Raw genomic sequence first — 19,333 nt, forward strand, 5'->3', positions numbered from 1 at the left:
TAGGTCTAAACCACGTTACATGGTGCACGTGATCAATTTAACTGACATTGCTAATCACATTAGCAGCCAGCACACTGTTATATATACCCTATGTATGTATATATAGAATATATATAGGATATGCTTGCTGCTAATGTGATTAGCAATGCCAGTTGAATTGTAGCTGCTGCTAATGTCTCTCTGTACTCTCAGGGGAAACTTTCCTAGTTTCAGTTCCTGTTGAATCTTAACTTGTAACATCCAGTTAGAGCCGCGCATTAACAGGTCATTTTTAGGAATATGTGAAAGGTTCCCTGGAGAAATCATCTTGACTAAACCCTGACAACTTTGATTTAGAGGCCAAACAGCACAGGTGCTGTCAATACATGAATGGGTGTTGTGCAGATTCCTTCACAAGCCTTGTCATTTTATGAATGTTGCATGAACACAAGGTCATGACCCCAAGTACGTTTTGTCCTGGGAGAAACTGCTCACGTTGCTGTAGCACCACTTCCACCTCCCCCACATCAGAAATGTGACCGATCACGTTGTCTGTCGCTCCACAAAGCCCTTCCTTGTTATCACGCTGACCTCAACAATAGTCTGAATTGAAAGCAGCTCCATTCACTCTCACACGTCTCACTTTAACTTGCCAGGCAGTGATGTCACTGGAGAAACAAGCGACCCACAATACAGAGACAGCTGTCATAAAAACATCGTGGATTAAATTCTTTGCAGTTTTCCAGAGAACTTCTCCTGAGAGAATCAATACTCAAATACCTTTACAGAACAGAATTCTATTAACAGGTAGAAAATGATTGGCGGAAAGCGAGCCAATAAGTGGTCTTACACTCCACCTTTGATAAAGTTTCAGATGGAGTAGAAGAGAGAGAAACTAACCACCTGTTTGTCTGCAGATTGGGCAGCGTGATAAAGGTTGGCTTTGGTGTTGTGAAAACACAGGTACGGACGTACAGGTTGTTACACAAGAGCTCGCCACCTGATCCCTCGTGACAAATGTCAGTAGCGGTAACATTGTCTGCTAGTTCTTTCTCTTGGATGAAACCTTAAATGTGTAATTTATTCAGTAACAATTGCTGCGCTAGTTGTGTACTTTTATTTAACAGGAGAGCAAAGTGAGTGAATTGGAGGAGAACAATATGTGAAGGGAAAATGCATTGAGGTGTTATCAAAAGGGTTATTTGCTGACCCCTCCAGCAACTCGGTTAGAATGCAGTCCAGCTTAAAGCCTAGTTTGTGCTTCCGAGTTTTCAGAGCGACGCGAGCCTCGCGCAGCGCACCAGGCTGCGATTGGTCCGCTGACTACGCCCTTTACGGAGTGTCACGTTTCCGCTTCCGTAGCCCGACAGCGCCATTATTAAAACGGAGACTGTTTAAGAGAGAACGGAGCAGAGTGAATAGCTTTTGTCGGAAGAAATGCGTATATATGACCGCTTCTACAAGCCGTCATTGGCGGACTATAAGGACGTGCGGATGGTCTCCCGATTCACGGAGGGAAAAAGGTGCACGAAGTTGTGGAGGAAAATACGGGACAAATGTGCCCGCGATGAAAAGCAGCAGTGGCGATGCACGGGGCAATAAAGTCTGTGATAAATAAATAAACAAATACATAAATAGACGTGACTCTCTAGGTCGTCTAAAACAAAACTCGTTACTACACCTGTTGTTCTGGCGGTGAATTGCTCTGCAACACACGCAAGACTTTTAGAACCATGAAATGAAACGAGTGCGTCGACGCAGAAGCAGAAGTGTGCGCCGGCCGTCAGTCGGGAAAGAGCACCGAAGCGACGGGGCGCCTTCGTCGGACCTCGCGCTGTGAGGAAGTCACTAAACAGTAAGTCAATGACATATAATGTCATATAATTACTAGTTCATAGTTGTGTTCACGTGTTTGACTAGTTGCATATCACAGATGTTACCTAACTAATAAATGAGGATCTTGTAATAGATTGTTTAAAGTCAGTCAAATGTAAACACATTAATGCCTCAATGATTAGGGTAATATATGATATATTTGGCATCACGACTAGTTTTAATCTTTCATTAAAGTTCATTTCGATGCTAAGTCCCTGAAGCCCATGTACGAGGGACTGGCACAGCGCTGCAGGCATAGAAAAGGCACAATACCAGTGGGTAGACAGGTAAATTATATAAATATTTTTTACCATCATTGGTGACACAAACAGCTCATAGTCTTAGATTACTTTTCATTTTTTTTCAGTTTAATTAAAGGAAATCCCTTTGCATTCAATTTTATTTTGATGACCATATACACTGGAGCACACGTGGTGGTCTATATGCCTGCTGTCACATTGATGTCTTTCCTTTTATTTTTCTTCCAGGGATTGCTGTGTTGCACTCAAGGTGGCAGAGTCGTTTGCAGGAGAGCATCTGAATGGGATTCTTGGAGAACAACAAATGCAATTGTTGCCGATGTCACTTCTGGTAACCTCCGTAACACATGTGCATCAAGATAACATTTTAATGCAAACATTAATATGAAGCTGGACTTGTTTCACTGCATGAGGCGGTTCCTCCGTGAGTGTGTGTCGGAGCATCACGCCCTGTACAGTTGCTTTGCTCAGTTCCTCTGGACTGGGACAAGCACAACAGCGAGACAGATCACCTTATTTTTATGGACAGCGTAATACATTTGTGTCACTTTTCCATTTTTTTACAAGATGTGAAAATATATTTAGGGTGTTATTGAATAAACATTTACATACAAATACCAGTCTTTCGTGAGCTTTTAATGAAAGTTTATATTTATTATACAAGTATTTCATTCTATAGGTCAGAATGACTTATTGTACTCCGTCTTTTGTTCCTGTAGAAACCCCACGTCCGCCGTCGCTGGCAGTTATCGACCAGCTGCTCAACAAACACCGTAAGCAGAAAGACATGCTGAAGCTTGTGGACCAGGACTACGCTGGACTCCTGTACAGACCCCAGCAGCATGCTCCACCCGACAACAAAACTACATATTCTACAATATGTAAAGCACCTCAGCAAATTGTTGAACACCAGTTCCTCTTTAAACGTCAGTCCAGAAAAACTGCAAGAGAGGCAGAAACTCTGTCACGCTCTGACAGAGGCGAGTGAGACCACTAGTGTGCCAGTTGTTACAATGTCTGTTGCAATTGTTCACCCAACTCCACCTGTTCAGATGGTGACTCAAGCCTCTATTGAGAAGATTGTACTCAACATCATGGAAAGCAGGAACAACAACAACAACAACCGGGACAAAAGAAGGGACACATGAAAGACAAAGTTATTTCAGCTAGAACTGGATGCCACACAGAAAAGGGTGGCAGAGAAAGGACAGCAGAAGAGGAAGAGAACTGATTGTCCGCAGGTCGCAAGTGTCGTTTCTGTAAGATGGAACTGAAGCAGGGCCCAAACAGTTGTCACATTCACACTGGGTTCCCTGGAGTAACAGAGAAGTACATTTTCTGCCACACTAAAATCTTTTCACTATACAAAGACCAGGGCATGGACAAGGAAATGACATGGAGAGAGTTCCAGGGGTCTGCATTCTTTGATAAATGAAAATAGAGATGGGAGGCTGAAAGGAGGAAAGAAGAGAAATAATAGGGGAATTCCATCTAGCATTTTAAGTCCCTTTATTATTAATATTCATGTTGTAATTAGTTTATATATTGGTTTCTTGCATTTCACACCCTATCCTCGCCACATCTGTCTGCACCCACGTCGGTGCTGACTTTAGAGCAGCAGAAGGAGATGTTGATGTAGTAATTTGAGCAGGAGAGAATCCGGTTGAACATGGAAACGGAGCAGCCAATTCAGATAGAAAAGTTTCATTTTTTTCCGCCAAATCTTGACTTGCGGCAGTATAAATTGAGTTTGTGACTGTAAGCTTTCAGTGTCTGTTCTGTGCCTGTGCAGGTTGTGTTCGATGTTGGCGCTAATTTGCGTTTAATGCCCAGATTCAATGAGAAGGATCCTGTTTTACACTTTTTGAGCGTATTGCAGATGCAAGAAATTGGCCTGATGCTTCAGTGCGTACTTACGGGTATGAGGCCCTGCGCCCTGTTCCTTGTACGTGGTTCAATTAGACTTCCCCATCTACCTACTGGCATCTGTGGCCACCTACTGGACAGACATGATACAAAGGCACTAGACTATCTTACACTAAATTAGCTGACGCTTTTATCCAGAGACTTAAGTGCATTCAACCATAGAGATACAAACCCAGAACAACAAAAAGGGACAAGAAAGGGCAATTTCATCAATTAAGCCAATTTATAACTTGAGTGCCATTATAAGTGCTATAATTTGCTAGTCTTTTAGTCGAGGTAGATCTTGCAGATGTGAAGGTTCTCTGCGGTCCTGGTGTCAGAGCTCGTTCCACCATTTAGGAGCCAGGACAGCAAAGAGCCGTGATCATTATGTTTCAAGGTTAATATTAAACAATTAAAGAGAAATTATAAACCTTCCTTGTTTTGCAAATGATAGAGTTGTAGATTCGTTGTGATAGGTATACATTTAATGTTTTAGTCAGAACAAAACCAAAGCAATTTGATTTATATAGTTATATTATTCCATTCGCTTTTTAAAAACATGCTAAAATAAATGTGCCAATTAGTTGATTTGTTTGTGGCATCGCTTGCTTTCCTGCACCGTTAAGAGTTCACTCCAATACAAAGGCCAAGAGAAATAAATGATCCGCAGGACTTGCCACACAACAGAACACAGGACAATACAAGATGGATTTGATGTGACCACATCACTGAATTTATTACCACGGTATCAAACATTTGACCACAGCAGAGAACCCAGGCTTACAGTCCTTCCATCCACTGAACACATTCAGGAGCAGAAACATGATAACTTGCCCTCTTAAATATAATGCTCTCATGAACAACTTGCTACGGCAAACAGAATACAAGACTGGTGGATGTTACCGTTTTCTCCACACTGAAATATTACAGTAAATTCAAACGCACATTAAATGCGTTTAAATAAACATTGTGCGCGTTTGTTTACCGCACACAAACCGAACACTCCTCAGTCACTGGGAACCGGCCTAAACAAAAAACCTACTTCAGTTAAGCTCACAATCAGAAGAATTTTACACCACAGTAGGGTTGTAAAATGTTTTATTTGGAGAAATCTGTACATGGAGGTCTTGGCCTTCAGTGTGTTCACATATAGAAGCATAATGGGACAGACAGGTAAGCTCACTGAAGATCGATGGAAGTGTAATCCATTACTCAAAACTGGACAGGAAGCTGAGAACAATTGCCTTCAGTTTAGTATCTGATGCCTCTGAGATCATGCCGTCAACCCTGAAACAGAAATAAAATTAGCACTTTAGAAGATGGCTACTTCCCACTTTGAACATATTTTAGCAGAGGACTACTTCTCACCTGATAGCGTTGAGCAGGTCCTGGTGCTGGCCGATGACGTGCTGCAGGAAAGCCTTCTCGAACCTTGTGATCTTGCTGGGCTCCATCTTGTCCAGGTGACCTCTGACACCGGCATAGATGACTGTTACCTGCTCCTCAATGGCCATGGGACCTGGGGGAGGGGGTTTAGTTTGGCTTTTAAAAATACACACACACACAATACCAGCCTTGTATTTACTTTCCATTTATTGGCGGATAGAAACAAGGAATAATGGCTGACACTCACAGTACTGTCCCTGCTTGAGCAGTTCAGTGAGCCTGACGCCCCTGCTCAGGAGCTGCTGGGTGGCAGCGTCAAGATCAGAGCCAAACTGGGCGAAGGCCGCCACCTCACGGTACTGAGCCAGCTCCAGCTTCATGGTACCGGCCACCTGCAGGGAAGAAGGACCATTTATGATGCAGACTGATGACGTGCAGGATTTGTTTTCATAAAACCATTTACTGTGAAACCAAACACAAAACCCCACCTGCTTCATGGCTTTGGTCTGGGCAGCAGAGCCTACTCTGGACACAGACAGACCCACGTTGATGGCCGGGCGGATACCCTTGTAAAACAGCTCAGTCTCCAAAAAGATCTATGATTAACAGATCAAGACATTGCAGTAGATAAAGATTACGCAGATGTAGAATGTTTCACATGCGGGCCGGAGCACAATCAATGATGTGAAGGATATCTTTGGACAAACCTGTCCGTCTGTGATGGAAATGACATTGGTGGGGATGTAGGCAGACACGTCACCGGCCTGGGTCTCAATGACGGGAAGGGCAGTGAGGGAGCCGCCGCCGAAGTTGTCGTTCATCTTGGCAGCTCTCTCCAGCAGACGGGAATGCAGGTAAAAGACATCGCCAGGGTAAGCCTCACGGCCGGGGGGACGACGCAGCAGCAGGGACATCTGACGATAGGCAACAGCCTGAGGAAGGGGGAGGGGGGGTATTAACATTAGCATCACATGGTAATTATTATAATAATAATAATAATTATGCACAACATCTGTTCACTGTAATCATGAGAAACATTTCTTAAAATCTATCATGATTTGAAGTGATTTATTTTTCTAATTTTCATACAGCAATCTGTGTCCTCACCTGCTTGGACAGATCATCATAGATGATCAGGGCATGCTTGCCGTTGTCTCTGAAGTACTCTCCCATGGAGCAGCCAGAGTATGGGGCCAGGTACTGCAGAGGAGCAGCATCAGAGGCGGTGGCAGAGACCACGATGGTGTACTTCATGGCATCAGCATCAGTGAGCCTCTTCACCAGCTGGGCAACAGTGGACCTCTTCTGGCCAATGGCAACGTAGATGCAGTACAGCTTCTTCTTCTCGTCAGTTCCTTCGTTAAAGCGCTTCTGGTTGATGATTGTGTCGATGGCAATGGCAGTTTTGCTGTTTAATGAAAATTACATTTAAAAAAAAGCCTTTAAAATTGATTGATTGAATGCATGGCCAAAGACTGGTAGATGTTTGTGTAAAAGTATTTACCCGGTCTGCCTGTCGCCAATGATCAGCTCACGCTGGCCTCTGCCAATGGGCACCAGGCTGTCCACGGCCTTGATTCCAGTCTGCATGGGTTCCCTCACAGAGATACGGGGGATGATACCAGGAGCCTTCAGACCCACACGTCTACGGATGCTGGAGCCCAGAGGACCCTGATGAAACAAAGATGAATTGTTAAAAGTTGAACCAAGATATCAGGACACTGACAAGTGTACCCCTTAAGGCATTTATTTATTTATTTAAAAAAAAAGAAAGAAAAAAAAAGGAAGAAGAAAACCAGCAATAGCGGATCATGTTACCTTTCCATCAATGGCATTTCCCAGAGCGTCGACCACACGACCAAGCAGCTCCAAACCAACAGGGACATCCACGATGGCACCAGTCCTCTTCACGATGTCGCCCTCCTTGATCAGTTTGTCATTACCGAACACCACAACACCGACATTGTCGGGCTCCAAGTTCAGAGACATGCCCTGGAGGGAAAAGCATAGTTTTACAATAGTTGTGGTGTCATTAAAGAAGGTATCAGTAAAGCTAAAATAAAGGTTTTGGCCTTTCAGTAAAAAGGTACACAATGCTCTTTGATTGCAATACCGCTACAGGGTAAAACAATATTGTGTGTCAAGTTTAGCTTTAATGGAGTGTGTTTAGAACATCTTTGGTTTTAACAAACCTTCAGTCCAGAGGAGAACTCCACCATCTCTTCTGCCTGGACATTTCTCAGCCCATACACTCTGGCAATACCGTCACCAATGGACAGCACTCGGCCAGTCTCCTCAAGATCTGCAGAGGTGTCAGCTCCCAAGATCTTCTCCTCCAGGATTGAAGACACCTCAGCTGTGCCTGTGGAAGACAATGACAAATACTTTCTGAATACAGATGCATTCATTTTAACAAAAACAAATTGACAATGTGTTGATTTGATTGTACCAGATAAAATCATATTTAGAGAAAAATAATCTCTGTAAAAAAAATATAGATTTAGAAGAACTAGATAATATTTCAGAATTTGGGTGTAATACGTTGAATGTATTTAATTGGAAAAGAGATTCAGTTCTCAGTATCGATTATCTCATAATATTCAATTGATCAGTATACAAATATTTTTTTACAAAGATAATAATCCACTATCTTATCATATTACTGGTTTGAATATATGTATATTTCTCTAGATCGTTATAATGGAACATACAACTAAAGATGAACATGTCAATGCAGTGATTTCAGATTAACACGTCAACCTGAAGAAAGCTATTCTATTCTTTTGACACAGTAACCACAATCTCTGTAAAGACTGTACTCGATGACCTTCATAAAACTACCCTTGGTAGATGACCTAGAGTACGGGGGATAAAGCATCCGTCATTGTTTTAGTCTCACCTGTCTTCTGCAGCCATGGTCTGTGTGTGTGGAGGTGGTTGACCCCAACACAGGCGACTGGTAAAGCCTTGGACACCTGATTAAAATCAATCAAACTTCAATATTTGCAAATAATAACATTTCACCACACATATCGCAGCGACGATCAAAACGTGCACTTTAATCGCTGCGCTAGAGTGCCGCCGTGCAGCGGCGACGACGTGCGCTGTCAGGCTTCCTGACCTTCAAAGCGTGGCTGAATGAGCCGTTAGCTGGGAGCTAGCGCTAGCATTAGCATAGTGTGCTAACTATAGCGCTGCAGGACGGGGAATGTCGTTTCACAAGGGCAACTTCGACAGAAACACACGCAATACGACAATTTGGAGTTAAATGACGCGAGTCGTTATTGAAGAGAGCGCATGTGCGTTTAAGGCCGTATTAATACGTGGATGTTAAGTCAGCTAGCGGCCTAAACATTACCCTTCACGCCTAAAAAAGGTCCACGAAGCTGTAATAGATTAACATGCGCCAACATTCACATCGGACGTAGAGATTTTAATTGAAATACTTACAAATCCAGCCCTTCTGGGCAGGGTCCTGGCCAAAGCTGCTGCAACTCTCACGGTTAACATTTTTGTTGCTGATGACCTGTCCTCCACCACTAACGGCTGCGACCTGGCTGAGAGTCAGAGTGTAATGGCTGAATGGACTCTTCTTCTATTTATGTGACACTGACGTCTCGTTTTCCTCTTCTCTGCTCGGCTGCGCCCCCTGCCGTCACGGGCCTGGTAGTGCAGGCTACTTCCTTTTAACAATATAGACGTGCAGTGGCAAAGGATTTGCGCTTATCGTTTTTCTTCAGTAAGATGTGTTGCCTATATTGCTCTATAGGAAGAAAAAAAGGAAAATTCTTACGTTGAGGTGTTCATTTAGCTAAAAGTACAAAAGTATTATCAACAAGAAATCATTTCTTAGCAGAGTGTCCCTTTCAAAATGTTACATGTAATAATTAGGCTTATGTTACAGCTGGTGGAGCACATTTAAATATTAATTCGGTGGATAGTTCAATCTATAGCACAGTATGCTATGTGTTGGATTAATGTAATAGGCTAAACATGTAATAACCCATATTAAATGGAGTGTAGTTGAAGTGTAAAGTGGCATAAATTCAAGTAGTTATTTAAAATTATACTGCACAGAATTTAGGGTGGACAAAACGTCCAGGATTACATTCAGTATGTGCAGTCCTGTCCAAAACAACCACCCACTATGACCTCGACATGCACATGAAGTATATAATAGTTGCAGCCCATGATTAAAGCCCTACACGTGGAGAGATGAGTGGGTCTAATTACAGCATGTTGCACCATGGGACATGTAGGAGCGCGCGGGCTTGACCTTGAGCTCTTATATTCAGTCAATGACTTAATCGGGATTAAAGACACAATCTAAAATCAACCTAATTGGACAGTTTTGAGGAAACAATAAAAGGCATTTGTGTTATTCCTCACTCCTTGTACATTCTCAGAAAACACACTCTTTTTATTGTATGTTCTGTGTGTGTCTGTGTTTTCTCCCAACGCGTCAAACAATCGCTCATGTATATTATTTTACTTGTTTTTCGCGTTATTAAGATTAAGATCAATTGGCTCGGCTTGCTAGGTTTAACCGCGAGAGACGCCCCAGCCGTGGTGGCGTAGCGGCGCAGCGGCGCAACATCGCCCTCTTCCGCCCGGGACCTCGCACGGCATGTCTGCCCCAGCGAAGGACGGCCGAGGCAGACTCAGTCGCTCCGGTGGGTCCGCCTGTGGTGCTAGCCAGCGACGACCAGCCGCCTGAATGTAGATCCGCATGGGCTACTGCTATTCTTTCTCTCCGAATAACCCGGCGGAACTATAAGATAAGGATCCCAGGATGGTCTTAGTGCATGTCGGATATCTGGTTCTTCCCGTATTCGGCTCAGTAAGAAACCGAGGTACGGTATTAATATTCATATCGTTAAGCTTAATATGCACTGCAGCTGTTGGCTAACGTTAGATAGCTCGAGTTTAGCCGTTGGGTTGTCTCGCTTTAGCTAGCTTAAAACTAACATTAAATTATTTGATAAAATTTCGGTAACGTAATTTGTTTCCGACGCACACTATTACAAAACATCGAGTTATATTGCTTTCCTCGCAAAATTTCTTCTAAATCGAGAAAAATACCGCCGCTAAAGATAAGCTAACTGTCTCGTCGGCACTGGCTATGTATTGGAACGGAAACATTCTCACAAAGGATTTCACGTCCACGGGGCGGGCTGTCCACGAACGCCCCAATAGACGATCGTAGCAGACTATTTTAGTCGTATACCTACTGGTGCCGGGGAAATAGTTTTTAGTTCAATAAAATTACAATATACTGTTAATCCCCCCAAGGAACTGCCGTGTATTTGCACTGTAAAAATACCGCAAAATAGACGTAGCCTTTCCAGCCAGTCAGCTTATCTGTGCCTGGATGATGTCATTTGAAGATCAACTGCTTCTGCCAGCGCTCGCCGTTTTTCCAGCGTGATTTCAGTAACAATAACCCGTGTCGGTTGGCCAACGTGCTAATCGATTCACGGCCAATCGCCCGGGCAGCGCGGACTCGCGAGCCATTAAAGCATCCGTCGCCCTTTTTATTTGCTAATTGGCAAATTGAGCAGCTGTTCGTTTGAAAGACCCAAGTAACGTAATGTGGTCTTAGTAAAACGATGGTGAAGCTACAGTGTAACATTAATTCCATAACAGTGGCATCAATGATTTCATTGTGCTTTTATTTCTGTTCTTATTTCCCTGTTTCATAGTATGGAGGCTGGCTCTACATTCTGCATTTATCAGATCTTTGTCGTCTTTCCCCCCCCCCCCGCCCCCCCATTGTGTAGCTAATGATCATCTGCTGCTGTGTGGTGTGGCCTCTGCCTGTTCTCTGCATTTAGCTGTATTGTGAATCCCTTCTTCATTTCCTCTTTCCATCAGAAGACGACATTGGTATTAAAAAGCACCCCCTCCCAAAGATGTATTCAGTGACAGACTTTCCATGTTGAGCCGACTAAAACAAACGCTAACACCTAGATCAGAGCACTTTTTTGTCTTGTTTTCTGTCAAATTGCTGTAGCACTGAGTATTACATTTTAGCTCCTTTTTTTTAGAAGTCAGTTGAATGTCATTGTGTACTTCCCATCCAGTCTTGATAGACAACATGCTGTAAATTCCTGTAAAGTGGATACATTTTGCATGATCTTAAATACTGCACTGCATTGTTGAACACCAGAATTCGGCTCATCTTCCTTCTTTTCACACAAGGTGCAATGTACATGATTAAAGTGACCTAAAATTAAAAAAAAAAAAAAACAGCATGCAAATTGGAATCCTATGCGTGCCAATTTTTGTTGTTAAAACTCAGCATTCCAGCAAATGCTGTCATTGGATCACTTAAAATTGATTGAAGGTACACTGCACCTGAACACAACAACTGCCATAACTGTCTCCATTTTTGTGTAATCCTTTTTGTTCCCCTTGCAAATTCCAAGCTTGGAATCACACTGAATTGTCAGGGCTGCTTGCCCCTTAGTGGCCAATGAAACGCCAATCATTTACGGAAGCAAAACATGCTCACTGGTGGTTCAGTACGTCCAATATTCCCCCACTAACATGGCCAAAATGCTATCCATTTCACAGGGATGCCTATTTTCCTGCACTGCTAAAGAGATCCTCTATTAGTAATAACGTCTTTATTGTTTGGTTGTGGTCTCTCTTTACCTTTTTGTTCTGGTAATAGTACTTTCAATGCATGGTCACGTTTTATGATTCATAATTTTTTGTTTTTGTTTTTCTACATTGACTAGTGAAAATCCAATGTAATCTTTCTGTAGTAAAGATGTACCCTGCTGTACTGAAATCATGTGCTGTAGCCAACACGTCTGCTCATTGGATGCCGCTTTTGTTCTTTTTAACCCTATTGGAGCATGGTGGGCCTTGCCTTCAGTCTATGTTGTTTATTTTTGTTGCATGGATTTATACTATTATTACAAACAAACAAGAAAAAAAAATCCACATATACTAATATTTTTCAATAAAGAATATAGTATTTTTCCTAACCTTCAGTGTGCTTCTTGCTGATTTCCATTTATTGTCCTCCCTCTCCCTTGTTCCTACCTGCCCCCCACCCCACCCTCCCACCTCCTCGCCCGCTGTGACAAAGATAGACAGTTTCCACGCTTCCTCCATCACAGGGCTTGAATGAGTCTATCTGCTGTCATTCATGGTGACCGTTTTCACTGAGACGCTTGAAAACGCAGTGTTACAGTCTAGACTCGAGCGGTTGACCCTGGGCAGCAAGGTCATCGTTTGTCTGCCCGGCAACACTGGCGACCTGAATTAATGCTGGAAGGTCACACTTCTGATCTTTCTTCCGGGTGTGTTTTAAACTCAAACTGCACTTTTCAAGCGTACTCTTAGTAAATGCATTGTAGACGTTGCCTATTTCCTCATGATAAAAAAAAAAAAAAATTAAATTTCTACACTATCACAGCAGATTCAATTCAAACCGTGCTTGATTTTTACTGCACAATTTCATGTCTAAACACTGTAAATTCACTGCTTTGGTTTCTGCCAGGTGGACATAACAGCACAGCGAACCCTGCAGACTAATTATGGCTCCCCGTTTAGCCAGGGTGTCCTCAAGAATTCCCAAACGCTATTTTTGTGACTTCTCAGCACATGCTTAATGGAAAAAAGTATTTTTAGTAGACTTGGATTATTAAAACCACATTGCACCACAGCACATCTGTATTCTTCTCCCTGGTGAGTCTCCACAGCAGTCCGCTGCCTGCAGTTGCCAAATAGCTGTGGTCGAAGAGGGTTTCAAAAGCATTTAAGCTATTTCCTCTCAACTCGAATGTTCATATGAGAGAATAAGTAGGGCCACACGTTATGTGCGAGGATACACTAGGTTTGAGAGAAGCACGGTGCGAAATACTTAGAATTGAATATCTGGTTTTATGTTTATAAGGAAGGTATTGTTTAGCGCTAATGTAGATCGAGACGTGGCTCCCATCGTGTGTCTTTGATGCAGCCGGGCAGTAAAGGTTTCACTCAGAATTCACAAGAACCGAGCCCAGTTATAGACCGCATGCCGGTCGGTTTCATCCGTACTGATCCAGTTGGCTTGTCTGTGAATCAGAAGACCAGGAGTCGATCCAGAGGTCGGAAATGCGATCACAGCTTGCGTATTGTATGCAGGACCAAAAATGGTCATGTTCATGGTACTTGTGGTAACCATCATTTCCCCGCCCCCACAGAAGTATTTTTCACCCTAGGTAAGAGGTAGGGCTTCATTAACATGCCAACTCTCTCACACACACATGCAGTGACACCACATTTCACCCACAATTAATTCCATCTAATCTCTCCACTCAGGTGCCTTACAACTTGTCCTCCTCCTCCGCAGGGTCCCATTTCAACCGGCAGCAGCAGCAGCAGCACAGCCATGCTACCTCTTGCCGGCACTTCCAGTTAGGTCCTCAGGCGCCGCTGCCCATGGACTTCCCCATGCCCCACCCGGGGCAGCCGCAGTCAGGCATTAACCCCCACCTGGCGCCTCCCGGCCACCAGCACGGCCCTCCGCTCCACCCGCCCCTCAACCCCCTGTCAGCTCCCCAGTTCCAGGAAATCCCCGCCCCTCCCTTCCTACCTCAGGCATTACACCAGCAATACCTCCTCCAGCAGCAGATTCTCGAGGCCCAGCACCGACACATCCTGCCACCCTCCAGGTATCCACTCCGGCTTTCTGGGGGAATGTGAAAGTACAGGAGATAGAAAAGACAAAGTCCTTATGTTTACAGTTACCCTCTTGGTTTTGAAGTAAGGTTTGATTTTGAAGTATTTAAAGGGCTTTTCGTGGGATGAAAACAAACAAAACAACTGCTATGTGTCTTAGACGCACCCCAGAGAGAGTTCCTCACCAGCCCCACAGACTGCGGCCCAGCTATGAGTTTGCGCCCCCTCTTCATGTCCCTCCTCAGCCTGTGGTGCAGCAGCCCCGCTACCTGGCTGAGGGCACAGACTGGTAAGCAGAACCTTGCATGGATCAACACGGTATGCGGAACCACAGGCAAACGCTTGCTTTTTTTGGGGGGGGGGGGGGGAATCACTTTCACAACATTTCAAATTCACACCAAGTAAGTCTTATATGAAGTAATATAATACAGATATTCACACCAAAAAAGATCCCGAAGCTTTTCTTAGTGTGACTGAACCTGACCGGCCTCACGTCTGCGTCCAGGCCAAGTTTCAAAGAGTCTTTCACTAGACACCAAGATCGGCATTGTACCTTTTACAAGGAGCTCTGTGAGTGAGCCACAGCAGCTGTGGAAAACTGAACACCAGGAGTTATCTTTTGTCATACTGTAGAAATGGTGAGGGCAAATTGAACGAACATCTAAACATGTAGAAGAAATGGAAGGGAGTGCTCAATATTGGGATTTGAGAGTGATTGGCAAAATGTGGCTCATTTAATGTTGCAAATCTTTTACCAATAAAGTGTGAGTATCAAAAACATTAACTTAGACCACAGGTGATGAAGATGATCACATGACTGATCCAAAGCTAATGGACAAGTGGAGACTGATGAAGTCCTGCAGCTCCAGTTCCGCCCCGTACCTTTAGTCAGTGGTCAATCTTTTGGAGTGTTTAGAAGCCGACAGCTCTGATTGATCACCTCAAGTAGGTAGTATTCATTCAACGCCATTCGTGGTCAAACGATCAGTTACCTTTAATTGTGCCAAATTATTTTCCATTACTTTACCTAACTGTTCATTGTACAGTACATTGCTTTATTTCATTTATGCCAAAGAAATCCTGAATCCTTTGAAGCGGCTGAACCAAAGCTCAAGCAATACTGTGTAGTAATCAACTTTAATCAGAAGATAATTTGCCAGTCAGACGGTGGAATAATGAATCGATTGCCGCAGTCTGACATTTTTTTTTGGGGTCTCTCTACAGGGATCTAAGTGTGGATGCCGGGTTGCCCCCCCACCAGTATCACATCCATCCGCTGCCGCAGCACTACCAGCACTACCTGACCTCTCCTAGGATGCACCATTTCCCTAGAAACAATGCATCCACACAAGTGGTGAGCCCGGTCTGCCTCAGCACTATCGCTCACCTTTCTCCCGCGGGGTCATGAGAATAATCTCTAAACTCTCTAAAAAAGGGGGGATCTGCATTCCAGCTGATGCGAGCTTCCTTTACCTGTCATCTTCCCAGGTGGTCCATGAGATCAGAAACTACCCGTATCCCCAGCTGCACCTGCTGGCTCTGCAGAGCCTCAACCCGTCCCGCCACGCGTCCGCCGTCAGAGAGAGCTACGAGGTTGGTAGCGCAGCGTCCTCCGCCTCCTCCTCAGCGGACGCGCCAGTCCGCCATCATTTGTCTGGTTTGGTCTGCGGCCAATGTTGCGGACGGGCTTCAGTGTGTAACTGATTTACTCACGACTCGCCTTGAATGGTCCAACCACCCTTAATCTCATGACGTTTGTTTCCATAAATGTAATCGTTCTGCACTCTTTTCTTTTTGAATATGTTTTTATACAAATACAAGTTTGTTTTATCGTGGCAAAAAGGAAAAAAAATCCACACGTTGCTTCCTGTCCAGGAGCTGTTGCAGCTGGAGGACAGACTGGGCAGTGTGAACCGGGGAGCCGTCCAAACCACCATCGAGAGGTTCACCTTCCCCCACAAGTACAAGAAGGTAGAAACAAATAAAAAAAAAAGTCCATCTCCTCACCGGCTGCCTGAGTGGCATGTGGCCCGGTGCAGTCACTGGGCAGGGGCTGTTCGAAAAGATCAAAGAGTGGAAGGAGGGCCCCCGACTCTCGCGATAGTTCAAAGGTCAAAGTAATTTCAGCCTGCGGTTCGGTAATGCGGGTCTGCAGTGTGCACAACTCAAGGCGAGGGATGAGTCATCCGGCTGTCTGCAGCTACGTGCGTGGGATGAATTTTAAATTCCGTCTACGCCGACTGACCCAAATACTCCTACATGCTGAGCGAGAGGAAGCAATTGAGTCTTTTCCATCTGATATCTTTTTTGTTTCTAGGAAGCATGATTAGGTGCTAAAGGTCTCCTTTTATTCTTCTTCTCTGTCTGAGCTGACAGAGACACGCTCGGCATGAACGTGTCCGCACTAACACACAAGTGTGCGACGCACTTGAATAATTAAAGATGGTTGGTCTCTCTCCAGAGAATACCCCAGGGCCTGAAGATGTGTCTGGACGACGAGGAGCTTGACACCGATGAGAAGTGCACGATCTGTTTGTCGATGCTGGAGGATGGAGAGGATGTCAGGTACAACTCTACGGGGGGGAATGCTGATACTGGGGGTGGGAATCTAAGCTGTGAATCCAGTTCCTTTCCTGGTTGGAGATACACTCTGGTCCTGGTCCTCAGTTACTAGTAGGCACCACTTTAGTCCTAACTATCTCACTAACTAGTGAATTGATCCCCATATTGAGATTGGTATCTATTTTATCCTAAAAGGTTGCTTTGATACCTAAAGACTTCTTTAAATGCTGCACAGCGATTTTCTGCATTAGCATTTAATCCTGTCCGCGTCTCACCCTTGTCCGTAGGAGATTACCCTGCATGCACCTCTTCCACCAGGGGTGTGTGGACCAGTGGCTGGCCACCAGCAGGAAGTGCCCCATCTGCAGAGTGGACATTGAGACCCAACTGACCCCCGACAGTTGATAGCTCCTGTCGACTGCTGCAGCAGCTTTCGATCTGGTCTGGTTAATTGTTCATCGCGTCCCTGCGGGTGGGGGGGGGCTCTGCCAAACGCCCCGCTCTTCCTCCCCATCACTCAACGAGCCTGCCTGGTGAGACAGCCGTGACCGAGGGATCGACAAAGCACACTCATCTACAACACGACGAGGGATGGAGGGGTGGGGGGTAGAAAGGTGGCTGGACTGAGGGGTTGCTTTGAATGGACTCGCTGGATGTAAGAGGTAGGGGCGGACAGATGTGCTGAGGCTTCACACACAGGTCCTGTCAGATTTGTGTACACTGTGTGCATTTCTTCATACGGCCATCACGAGAGGACACTCTTAACTACGACCCCCCCCCCCCCCCGGCTCAGTTTTGGCGTATTAAGGCCATTTCTCTGCCACGACATGTTCCACCCCCCCGAACCCCCGACCCCCCCCCCCCCCCCCCCTCTCCAACCCTGTGAAAAAATATCCTTTAAGCTGCACTCTGCCCAAGCCCTCAGCACATCTGTACAGAACATAATCAAATGATTAGCATGAGGTTGTTTGGTGTGAACTCTCGTAGCTCAACGCTTGTGGTGTAATGGAGTACAGTACTGAATAAGTATTTACAGAGTAACAGTGTTGTGTAGCAAGCAAAAGCCTTTTGAGAAATGAACCTACAGAGAGGTCAAAGACGGCTCAAATAAGAGAATATTCAGCGTGTTAATGAATCATAGACAATGAGGAGCTAGTTGTGTTTAAAAAAAAAAAAGAAAAGAAAAAAGGCCAAAAATCCCTCTTTCTTGTCGAACATGGTTTTTGGATTTACAGTTAGATGCCATCAGAGTTGATGCAAAACCCCCCTAACTGCAGGCATGGCTTCCAGTGATCTGTGTATTGTTGTAGTGGGGCCTCTATTATCTAGAGCAGAGGCCTCAGATGTGCATGCTGTATGGCAGGCTTGGGCTGTGTCGTTAATATTGTGGAGCAGTAGAAGCAGGGACTGTGTGTCTGTGCATGTGAACCGTATACCATGACTCTGAAGATCCCACTCACTCATAGAGGAGGACAAGAATGCACCTAATACCCCCCCACCCCCCACGCGATCACGTGTAGACCAAGTTGCCCTTAGACACCGACCTCGGACCAATGTGGCGATTCTCTCCCGCCGTCGCAGGTTCGGGATTCAAAGAGCTGCTAGCAGGTCCGTGTCTAACGGCAACTCCTCTCTGTTGCCTCGCCCGCGGCGTGATCGCGTGACGTGAGAGGCCGGCATGGGCTTGAGGATGCGTTGCCTGAGGTCTTGACATCGGAGTGAATCGAATCTGACATCACATATTACCAGAACCTTATTGCCTATCAAACAAGCACATGTGATTTCTATATACAGCGAATCGCCTCTGTTGTTTATCGGCTCCTTTTCAGTTTAATATGAGTTGCTTCCACTGATTAAAAGACTGTGTCTAGTGTTACAGGGAAAATACAAACTGGTTTGCCTGTGATATGCGCCGGAATGTGTATGATTGTCCCCCCCCCTCCCCCCATGGTTGTCGTGAATGGTATTTCTAGAACAACTGTGACACGTTCAGTGATAGAAGCCGGTTCCTCTCCGTATCGCGCATGAACCATGTTGGCGTAGTTCACTTGAAGGAGGGTGTAAGGGAGAAAAAGCCATCCATTTGAAAAATACCAAACAATCATTCTTAAAATTAATTTTTTGTTTTCAATTGTCTTTTTCTGCCATTGTTCTTTTTCTTATTGTTTCTCTCTTTTTTTTTTTTGCTCACATGCCAATTTGGACATGGTACTAACACGCCGAGTCCGTGCCCATTTTAACCATAGTGAAGAAAAAGCTGCAATGCTGCAAAAACATATTTATTGTTGTTCTAATGTAGCTTGTGTTTTGTAAATGCACTATAATATGGAGTTGCCTGATTCTTTTGGTTTGGTGGTGTGGGTTCATGTCCTAGATTTTGTGTTTCTATTCAAAGTATTTTTTCACGCTTCCTTGTGTATTATTGGAGGGTAACTTGACTGTTTGCGTTTTGTTTTTTTCTTTTCGTATGAAACCTCCATCCAAAAAACTACAGATGGATGAAAATGGAGGTTTTGCTAGTTCACATAGAATGCTGTGATTAAAGATGCCTTAAGTATTTAACAATCATTATTTATTACTAACTGTAGCTAGCTAGCTATTGTGGTGGAATATTTAATGTCTCTAGCTCATAACTTTGCAATTTAATCAATATATTTATTTAAAATAACACAAAATATAAAAAAAGA

General features: G+C 44.4%; 2 protein-coding genes and 1 long non-coding RNA gene across 5 annotated transcripts; 2 read left to right on the forward strand and 1 right to left on the reverse strand.

The window, feature by feature from the left end:
• Nucleotides 1-567: 567 nt before the first annotated feature.
• Nucleotides 568-4,610, forward strand: LOC120830865 (uncharacterized). The gene is made up of 3 exons (XR_005713963.2): nucleotides 568-1,834; nucleotides 2,343-2,445; nucleotides 2,834-4,610. It is a non-coding gene; the product is annotated as an uncharacterized LOC120830865 (long non-coding RNA).
• Nucleotides 4,611-4,728: 118 nt separating this feature from the next.
• LOC120830858 (ATP synthase F(1) complex subunit alpha, mitochondrial) lies at nucleotides 4,729-10,052 on the reverse strand. 2 transcript variants are annotated; one of them, XM_040195805.2, is made up of 11 exons: nucleotides 8,859-10,052; nucleotides 8,308-8,383; nucleotides 7,601-7,770; nucleotides 7,227-7,400; nucleotides 6,913-7,079; nucleotides 6,516-6,816; nucleotides 6,116-6,340; nucleotides 5,897-6,004; nucleotides 5,656-5,800; nucleotides 5,391-5,541; nucleotides 4,729-5,309 (listed from the first exon to the last, which is right to left on the reverse strand). In XM_040195805.2, exons 1-11 carry the CDS (start codon nucleotides 8,916-8,918, stop codon nucleotides 5,231-5,233), a joined length of 1,656 nt encoding a protein of 551 aa, XP_040051739.1. In that variant the 5' UTR covers nucleotides 8,919-10,052; the 3' UTR covers nucleotides 4,729-5,230. The 2 variants fall into 2 exon arrangements, with proteins under 2 accessions (XP_040051739.1, XP_077943300.1); XM_078087174.1 differs by having other exon boundaries at nucleotides 5,656-6,004; nucleotides 8,859-9,172.
• An 8-nt stretch (nucleotides 10,053-10,060) lies between these two features.
• On the forward strand, nucleotides 10,061-17,791 carry ark2cb (arkadia (RNF111) C-terminal like ring finger ubiquitin ligase 2Cb). 2 transcript variants are annotated; one of them, XM_078087176.1, is made up of 8 exons: nucleotides 10,061-10,261; nucleotides 13,756-14,077; nucleotides 14,245-14,373; nucleotides 15,309-15,438; nucleotides 15,573-15,677; nucleotides 15,960-16,055; nucleotides 16,546-16,649; nucleotides 16,934-17,791. In XM_078087176.1, the coding sequence occupies exons 1-8, from the start codon at nucleotides 10,201-10,203 to the stop codon at nucleotides 17,049-17,051; spliced, it is 1,065 nt and encodes a 354-aa protein (XP_077943302.1). In that variant the 5' UTR covers nucleotides 10,061-10,200; the 3' UTR covers nucleotides 17,052-17,791. The 2 variants fall into 2 exon arrangements, with proteins under 2 accessions (XP_077943302.1, XP_077943301.1); XM_078087175.1 differs by lacking the exon at nucleotides 10,061-10,261 and adding an exon at nucleotides 13,223-13,624.
• Nucleotides 17,792-19,333: the final 1,542 nt, after the last annotated feature.

This window comes from Gasterosteus aculeatus, chromosome 13 (assembly GCF_964276395.1).
Source record: "Gasterosteus aculeatus chromosome 13, fGasAcu3.hap1.1, whole genome shotgun sequence".
NCBI classification, from domain to species: domain Eukaryota; kingdom Metazoa; phylum Chordata; class Actinopteri; order Perciformes; family Gasterosteidae; genus Gasterosteus; species Gasterosteus aculeatus.